Raw genomic sequence first — 9,983 nt, 5'->3', positions numbered from 1 at the left:
ACCCACACTGACTCACTTACACAACACCAATGGAATTGAAAGCATGTCCCTGCAAACTTTCAAAAAGAAAATTAGGTCTCCCTAGTCTCCCTACTCATGCCAGCCCCATCCTTACTTTATGCCACAAGGCCTAAATTATGGAAAAAGAAAGGTAGGCAAAATTGGTGTAGACCAGACCTGAAAGGAGCCCAAGGAATCTATGGTTTAGTGAAAACTATGCCAGGATTCCAGGATTCCAGAGGTCTTTTTTTTTTTTTTTTATTCTTTTCTAAACCATCCATTATTGTTTAAGACATATAGTCAAGGGTCCGGCGTGATAGCCTAGTGGCTAAAGTCTTCACCTAGCATGTGCCAGGATCCCATATGGATGCTGGTTCATATCCTTGCTGCTCCACTTCCCTTCCAAGCTCCCTGCTTGTGGCCTGGGAAAGCAGTTGAGGATGGCCCAAAGCCTTGGGATCCTGTACCCCATGGGAGACCTAGAAGAGGCTCCTGGTTCCTGGCTTCGGATTGGCGCAGCTCCATCTGTTACAGTCACTTGGGGAGTGAATCAGCAGATGGAAGATCTTTCTCTCTGTCTTTCCTTCTCTTTGTAAATCTGACTTTCCAATAAAAATAAATAAATCTTTTTAAAAAAGCTATAAAGGAAACTGATAATTTAGTAAAGTAAAAATATTAAGATGGCCCATCTTCAGTGAAATGGTGTAAGTTCTTTTGCATTTTGTTCCTCATGTTCATTTTTATTTTAATTGAAAGACATCAAGGTCGATCTTCCTTCACTAGTTCACTTTGAAATAACAGCAGCCAGAGCAGGGTCGGGCTCAGCCAGGGGCTCAGAACTTCAGAGCAGGGTCAGGCTCAGCCAGGGATTCAGAACTCCACCTGGGTCTCCCACATGCATGACAAGGGGCTAAGCACCTGATTCACCAGCTGCTGCCTCCCAACACACATCAGGAAGAAACTGGAGGAGAAATGAAGTATCCCAAATTAGAATCAGGCACACAAAAATGGAAAGTAGGTATCCAGAGTGGTGACTTAACAACTGCCCCAAATGCCTGCTACGGTTTTAATTATCTTTTTTTATTGTTTTATTTAACTTTTTTTTTTTTTTGTAAATTCAGGTTTATATAGAGAAAGAAGAGTTAGAGAGAAAGATCTTGCATTCATTGGTTCATTTGCGAAGTGGCTTACAACCACCGGAGCTGTGCCGATCCAAAGCCAGAACCCAGGAGTTTCTTCCGGGTCTCCCATTTGGGTGCAGGGTCCCAAGGCTTTGGGCCACTCTGAGTTGATTTTCCAGGCCACAAGTAGTGAGCTGAAAGGGAAGTGGAGCAGCAAAGATACAAACGCATTCATGTGGGATCCCAGCTCATGCAAGACTAGCTACTAGGCTACTGCACCAGGCCTGGTTTTAATTATCTTTAGACATCATCATCATTATCTTGAAAAATAATAAGAGAAATTATGACTAAGATTAAAATAATTTTTTCCTCCAAAATTATTCTACTTAACAGTTTTTGTGCATTAAAAAATCCAAACCGGAACAATTCCAATATACCTAAGGCAGCCCACCAGTGTGACGTCCAGGGGAATTCCAGCATAACTGTAATAGAAAGAAAAATGTGTTAAAATGCATATTATGTTTTTTTTTTTTTAATTATTTATTATTTAACTTCAGTAATTACATTGTATTATGTGACACAGTTACATAGATACTTGGGTTCTCCCCACCCCTCCCCAAACCCTCCCACCATGGTGGATTCCTCCACCTTATTGCATAACCACAGCTCAAGTTCAGTTGAGATTTCCCCATTGCAAGCGTATACCAAACATAGAGTCCAGCATCTTATTGTCCCGTCAAGTTCAACGGCTTCTTAGGTATACCCTCTCTGGTCTGATGACAGAGCCAGCAGAGTATAATCCCAGTCAATTGAAAGCTCCAACATACCATCAGCAAAAATTTACATCATTATGGAATTAATTAATCATGAAAACTACTCTTTTGTGAAGTCATATCCATGTCCCAAAGAGGAAATATATCCATATTCTTGAAATCAGCGCATTCCAAAGCTGTACTTTCTACAATCTAAAAGAGCATTTGTTAAGTCAAATATTTGGAATGCTTCCCCAAAAAGGCTATTATGAATTGTCAGGTTCTGGGATTAGTTTCAGAAGCTGACTTACAGCAGTACTGAAGGTCCATTTGACCATCCGGATTCATCTCTTGTTAGATCTTGTTAGTAAAGGAGTAATTTGTCTGAGGAAATTGATGCTAGGAGATTAACATACTGACACTCTGAAATTTCTCAGAGAAGCTGAAAAGCAACAATTCAGTTGGAAGTCATACGTTCCTAGATTGGAGACAGATTATCTTATGAATACATATGAACACATGAGTGCATTAAATTAATAACTAATAAAGTTTGAATCCTAAATGTGGCTCATTATTACTTTTATAATACTTTTGTTAGCATAATTAAAAAATAGTGGAAGATAGTAAGGAAGCAAAAGTTAGAGGGAAGATTTCATTTTGAAAAAATGAATGCATCACTGATTCATTATTGTATGCTAGACAATTTCTCATTATTTTATTCTTGAAGTTTTTTTTTTTAGTTTTTAAGATTCATTATAGTTCATAGATATAATTCTATGAGTGTAATGATATTTCCATTCTTATTCATTTATTCATTCATTCGCTCATGTCTCTGATAATACACTTTTTTTAAAGGTTTATTTATTTTTATTACAAAATTAATAAAATAAAAAAAAGTGGAGCTGCCGGTATTAGAACCAGTGCCCATATGGGATCCTGGCGCATTCAAGGCGAGGACTTTAGCTGCTGGCCACACCGCTGGGCCCTGAAAATACACTTTTAACTCACAATACAATCAGTGGATTACTGCTCCTCCACATAAAAAGTTTAGCAAGGGCCTGGTGCGGAAGCCTAGAGTCTAAAGTCCTTGCCTTGCATGTGCCAGGATTCTATACAGACACCAATTCACATTCCAGCTGCTCTACTTCCCATCCAGCTCCCTGCTTGTGGCCTGGGAACAGTTGAGAGCAGCCCAAAAATTTGGGACCCTGTACCTGTGCGGGAGACCCAGAAAAAGCTCCTGGCTCCTGAGTTCAGATCCGCTCAACTCCAGCTATTGTGGCCAGAAGGAACTTTCTCTCTGCCTCTCTATGAATCTGACTTCCCAATAAATATAAATGGATCTTCAAAAAAGGAAAGTTTAACAAGTAGAAAGCAGAAATACCCTACCTTAGTGGTGATACAGGCAAGAGTTATAAATAATAATTGAATGAAAAGATGATCATTTCACTGATACACAGTGCATTTTGTGATCATCTCAGATCATTAAAACATTAGTAGTAATATAATACTTTAATCACTACTTTGACAAAGGTATAAAAGAAGGTTTGACTAAATGGCGTTTGCAACAACTCTGACACACACAAACATTGTCTTTCTTTTTTCTTTTCTTTTAAAATTTTAGCTCCCACAGGTAAGGGAGACATGCAGTATTCGTCTTTCTGTGTCCAACTTATTTCACTCAACATGATGTATAACTTTTTGTAGTAAATGGTACAATTTTATTGCTTGTTTTATAGCTAAGTAATATTCCATTAATTATAAACACACACACACATAGATAGTATTTTCCTTATCCTTTTATCTTGATGGTGGATAACTTGTTTGATGCCGTTCATATTTTGGTTACTTTGAACAGAGCTGCTATAAACACAGTGGTGTATGTTGATGCAACAAGGTCATGCCTTTTGAATATATACCCAGAAATGGGATTCCTGGATCATTGGGCAGATCTCTTTCTCATATTTTAGGAAATGTTCATCGTGTTTTCCACGATGGCTGCACTCATTTGCATTCTCATCAACAGTGTGCCAGGGGCCCCTCCTCGCCACACTGGCACCAGAATCTGTCACTCCCTGTGCCTTTGGAACTGTATTCATTCTGACAGAGGTACAATGGCATCTAACTGCTGTTTTGGTTTTCAATTCCCTGCTGGCTAGTGATGTTCTCATTAGTGCACTGGAATGTCACTCGATTGCCCTATTTGTAGAGAAGGAAACTTACGTGAAAGACGTAGTTTGTGCAGGGCTACCCTCATCGTGGGATGTGAGGCTGGAATTGGAGTCGATTTTCTTCTGCCTCTAACATCATAGGTAGAAATAAAAATCCCTTGGTCTCAAAACGGGTGTTTTTGTTAAGTAGTTATCGTTAGAAAGCTTGTTTGTCTGAAAGTACAGGTTTCCATAAGTGTCAGTCCCCAGAGTGTGGTCAATTCCTGCCTTGGGGAAGGAATTTGAGGCGGGGAGAAGGTGCTCCTTACCAAGGCAAACCCGGTACAAACTGATGACAAGTTGAATGTGAAAAGAGAATTGGAAGCACCCACGACTCAGTAGAGTTGTGAATTCAAGATGGAGTGCATGTCTTGGCAGAGTGCAAGCAGAGCCTGGCAGAGCAAGAGGGGTGAGGACTGTGGCTGGAGGAGCCCCGTCATGGGTTTGTATTGTAGTGTGTTGTACTGCACTGTATTGTGAAATCATTAGAAGAGAAATGCATGTCGGAAAGTTCCACTCTTAGGAAAGGTTTGAGGTACATCAGATTTAATACATTTTTCTCTATTTCATAATTTTCTTTTGCTTACCAGCTGATGTGATGGCAACATGAAGAATAGTTACTGAAATGGCATAATCCCATAACCATTCCTCCACAACCAGAACAAAAAGCAATCCACATAGAAAGTAAGTGACCTCTGTGGACACTAAAAGAACTAGACATAAAAGGGAGAATATTATTATCTAGCTCTAGAGAAACTAACAGATACTAAATAGAACTAGCAACAAAACTATGATCACTTACTCTGCAAGGAAATTTTTTGTAAGAATTTTTAAAATGTTCTCTTAGCAGTCATCATGTTCTATCTCTTAACAATTCTCAAATTGGGGTGAGAACAATCAGCATATTCTGCCTCACAATCATCCTTAGTGTTACAGAAAAGTACTGAATATTGTACAATTTGTTTTATATTCTTTGCACTTAGCATTTTAGAAGTAAAATACTTGTAAAAATAGAGAAGTCACAAGGTAATCAATGTAGATCTGCTACTGATTGGCAAATCTCTTAAAGTTACATTAAAAATTAATTTAAAAATGTGGGCCCGGCGGCGTGGCCTAGCGGCTAAAGTCCTCGCCTTGAAAGCCCCGGGATCCCATATGGACGCCGGTTCTAATCCTGGCAGCTCCACTTCCCATCCAGCTCCCTGCTTGTGGCCTGGGAAAGCAGTTGAGGACGGCCCAAAGCTTTGGGACCCTGCACCTGTGTGGGAGACCCGGAAGAGGTTCCAGGTTCCCGGCTTCGGATTGGCGCAGCACCAGCCGTTGCTGCTCACTTGGGGAGTGAATCGTCGGAAGGAAGATCTTCCTCTCTGTCTCTCCTCCTCTCTGTATATCTGACTTTGTAATAAAATAAATAAATCTTTAAAAAAATTAATTAAAAAATGTAGTTCTGAGTTTTTGGAAATAAATTTTATGACTTTGTTGAGCCATAACTTTACTTTAGTGCCAAATATTGCCTAACTTGGAACGGAGTTTCTTGTGATTTTATAATAAAGTGCTATGCTTGCATAGCCATTTGGAACACATAACTGATGTCAGTGGTTGAACAAAAGTCAGTTAAATGACAAGTATAGATGGAGACATTCTTCTAATTCTCCTGGTTTAAAAACATGTATAAAAAGCTTGTAACTTATAGGCCAGGAGTGCAACTCTTGAACAGCTCTGAACATGCAAAGGGTTAAACTTTGTCTCATGTCTTTGATACAGTGCTTTAAGACAGGCTGGTTTCAGAGAGACCTATCCAACTTTAAAGTGACAAATGTATGTGATATATCATTATAGTCCCTTTGTAAATAATATCATTATTACTTTTAAAACACAACAAATGATTGGTGTGTTTACATAATTTAGTCACCAGTAACTCTATATGTTTCAAAGTAAATAAAATAGCCATCTTATACATTATTATACAAAAGTAATTTAGTAACTAGTAGCCAGTGAATACTTAATGGCTATGCAAGGCGCCAAGTAAGCAAGGCCCAGGTACAGTGTTTTTAAAAGCCCCACTTCTTTTTCAACTATATTTAGTTCTACAAGTTTTAAATATTGAAGGGAGAAATCTTATTTTTTTTCTTTCAGATCAGAATTCCTGTGGCCAAGACAGATGCGTTCACAATGTGTTTTATCATGTTGTTACCATCTCCCATAACATTTTACTTCTTCCTCCATCAGTACCTCAACTGGGCCTCCCCATTATTACAGGGAGATAAAGCTGTCTTTTTAGCAGGATTTAGAGATTTTGTAGATTAATTTGCAGCTGCTTGCACACAGTGATTTTGGTCTTGCAAAAGCTGTATTTGCATATACTGACACCGAATTCTCAAGCTTTATGACTTGAAAGAAAGCATGCTTTGAGGAAGTCATGTAAATCTGCAGTTAGGACTCCGGTATTCAATCTCGCCTTTAGAGTTTAAGAAAATTCAGCAGATCTGTTTCTTCCTCTATAAACTTGGAATAGAATACTACCCTGTCTACCCCCCCCCCAAAAAAAAATTATCAGGACAATATTAATTTAAAATGAAAGGAATTTGTAAACTCTCTGCAATGCAAAGGAAAGAGATTAGAATGAAAATGCTTCAGTTGGACTCACACATTCCAGTGCCCTTGCTAAAACTGGTCTCCTGGTGACCTCATTTTCGAAACAGACAAGAAACCTGACCCTAAATCCATGCTCAAGGCTCGGAGATTACTTGCACATTTTATCTGTAAGGTTAAACAAACCAAGATTCCCAAAGCAACAACTTTTAAGAGTTATGACACTTATCTCCCTGAGCTCAAAATTAAAGATCTAACAGGCCAAGGGTTTATTGATATCTTTGTACAAATGCTCGTGTTTCAAGAGAGGAAGGGATGATATAAACTGTGCCAGACATCCTGGGGATCTCCATTAATATCTGCTATGTGAAAACACTGCCCTCTCTAAGAAGCCTGTGACATCATCCTATCCTTACCGACTGACCCAAAGGCAAGAATTAAGCAACAGTGAGTTTTAAATCTCTCCCAAGTACCCAACACAAACACACAGAATCCACATGTGACTCGATACTGTAACTATCTCCTTATCATTTAGGATAGTCTTGGTAGAGAACAAGCTTATTCAATTTACAATCGGGAAATGCATGAAAAGTGAAGATAAAATGTTGGACTTGTAGCTCATTAGAATAATATCTCTTGTTCTCACTATATCCTTTGTTATCCAAAATTGAATCAATAATGGCACCAAGAAAGTTATCCATTTGGGCAGGCTGCTCTAAATCTTATTTAAGCTGAGTAATTCTAATGGACCAAATTTTCTATGCAAATCATATTTGAAATCTGGTTTCTCTGGCTTCAGGCAATTTTTGGATATTTGCATATTTGTTCTTAAAAAGACTGAATGATGCTTGCCTAAGAACTTTAACATTTAAATACTTGACAGTAGATTTTAAAAAGAAGTGTATGGAAAATTTTAATAAAATGCTAAGAATAATTATATACAGAATACATGTTTGCATTTTATGTTTTGCTTTTTCTCTTTTCTACTTACCGATGTATTCTAAACTTTCACTAGTTAACACATAGCCTTTTATCGTAGAAAAGTGACATCAAAAATTTACGTTTTTTAGGATTGGACAAACTCACCATGGGCATCTGTGAAACAAATGTGGTTAACATATATCCAGTACAAACAAGTGTTCTTTTTAAATTAAAACTAATATTTATTCAGAAATGTTAAATTTAGATGGAGAAGTTAATTCTTAATGTATTCGCTCTATATTTCTTCTGCAGCGAGTTTGTTTTTAAGTTTTTTGGGATGAACAATAAAACAAAGCAGGAATGTACATGGCAGAAAATGAAAAATCTGTCATCCCAGGTGGAAATAACAGCCTCTTGCTGGTTCTTCAGAATTTTTAGCATTGATATCACGTATTTTACCCTATTCTATAAAAACGTTATACTATACAAACTCTTTTAAAGTTTTCATGTTAGCATTTTTCTGCAATCTTTTTTTTTTTTTTAAGATTTATTTTATTTTTATTACAAAGTCAGATATACTGAGAGGAGGAGAGACAGAGAGGAAGTGGAGCTGCTGGGATTAGAACCAGCGGCCATATGGGATCAAGGCGAGGACCTTAGCCACTAGGCCATGCTGCCGAGCCCCTTTTCTGCAATCTTACATTAACCCATTTTTCCTTTTTGAAAAATATGTCATGTATCAGAAATTCACCCTTCACAGAACAAAATAAAAATTCATATAAAAATTCTTGTTCCTTCCCCTATTTATTCGATTTTAATCAAGCTCCCAAATAATAGCTACTTTTATTATTATTGTATTTGATAAGCATAAGAGAGAGAACATGTATACCAATCTGCTGATTTTCACTTTCCATATTCCTCAAATATCTGAGATTGGGCCTGGGCTAGAGCTGGGAAGTGGGAACACAGTCCATGTCTCCCATGCTGGCAGCAAGGACGGGGACACTGCCTCCATGGGTCTGCACCAATGAGAAGCTGGAGCAGGGAATCAGTCCTAGGTTGTGGCATCCAGTCACCTGGATCTCTACGCAAAACGCCATTCCTCTGTGAAGTTTGGTTGAACTTTTCTAATTTGCTTTCACATTCAGAGAAGACATACACATGGCTAACAAGAAAGCTTGATTTTTTAAAAATTTCTGTATGTTAAGGAAACAATTTTGATTTTTGGATGCATGTAGTTTACCAATGGGTAAAATTTGGAATTTTAAAATCATTACCTTTATAATTCGTGCTGTGCCACGAGGGAGTTGTTTTGAAGTCAAATGGTGCCAAAACATCCAACTCATAGAACCTGAAGATGTTCAAATGAAAATAGTTTACCCTGAAGGAGGCAATTTGTAAGGGTGCACACCAAGGTCTCTTAATGACTAGTCATATACAAGAATACATTAAGAATACATTACCCATGTAGTACATTTAAAACCTACCTGAATTTGGATGACAGTCAAATAACATTGTGCCCACATTTTCTTCCTGCTTAATCAAGTCCACTTGGCTCAGAAGGGCCTAATCGGAATTGAGGTCTCAGCTACCACCTTGGCAGTTGCCATTAAATTAAGAGGATCACCTCCCAGCACATAGGATGAAACAGCTTGGAAACGACATGCCCTGTGTGCTAATCCTAGTGTCATTGCAGCTATGAACTTGGACATGGCACTTAACTGCTTTGAACTTCAGTTTTTTTAACTCCAAATTGAAGGTGTTATTTTCTAAGCTACCTTCTTGTCCTAAAATGTTGACCCTATGAAGCAAGTATCTAAAACGTATTATGCTCAAGTTGGTAATTGTGTGCAGCTGGTCAACCAGTTAGCAGTCGCCTGGAGATTTAAGGTTCCATTATTTGCTGTTGATTCATATTAATTACAAATTCTTGAATTCTTTTGCTCAGACACCTCTTAACAGTCTTTGTTGCTTTGCCATCTCCAGTCTCCAGGTGCTGAGGCTGCCCATCATCACTAGATACCTGTGCAATGGGTTTACCTGAGAGCATGCTAAGTAACATTCATTCCATTGTAACACTCAATATAATTATTTTTCTCTTAATATTAAAATAAACCCCCTTTTTGCACCCTAAAATTGTAAACTCAACTTTCAGAAAAATTATGAAAAAACATGTCTTTCAAGGTAGCCTAGATTTTAGGGAGAAATTGCAACCATAGAGACAAAAATATTTCGTGAAAAAAGGTTTCACTTACAGAGAAATGATAACAATTAGAAATACATTAGCTATCTCATTTTGCCCTTACCGTAAACCTTTACTGGTCTGTTACCTCCATGTGACACATAAAATGGTGAAATACGAGAAATTCTGTTTCAACTTTGTTCAA

The 9,983-nt window shown here is 37.9% G+C and overlaps 1 protein-coding gene across 1 annotated transcript in view; it reads right to left on the bottom strand.

Moving 5' to 3' along the window:
• Positions 1 to 1,421: 1,421 nt before the first annotated feature.
• Positions 1,422 to 9,983, bottom strand: part of TMEM244 (transmembrane protein 244) — a 31,940-nt gene continuing 23,378 nt past the window's right edge. The window contains exons 3-5 of the mRNA XM_004587319.2: positions 8,874 to 8,947; positions 4,671 to 4,796; positions 1,422 to 1,603 (exon numbers count right to left, since the gene is read on the bottom strand). Coding sequence (XP_004587376.1) covers positions 1,422 to 1,603; positions 4,671 to 4,796; positions 8,874 to 8,947 — 382 coding nt within the window. The remainder of the gene's footprint in view (positions 1,604 to 4,670; positions 4,797 to 8,873; positions 8,948 to 9,983) is intronic.

The sequence above is a fragment of the Ochotona princeps genome, chromosome 1 (assembly GCF_030435755.1).
Source record: "Ochotona princeps isolate mOchPri1 chromosome 1, mOchPri1.hap1, whole genome shotgun sequence".
Taxonomy (NCBI): domain Eukaryota; kingdom Metazoa; phylum Chordata; class Mammalia; order Lagomorpha; family Ochotonidae; genus Ochotona; species Ochotona princeps.
This window is presented reverse-complemented; position numbering and strand designations above follow the sequence as displayed.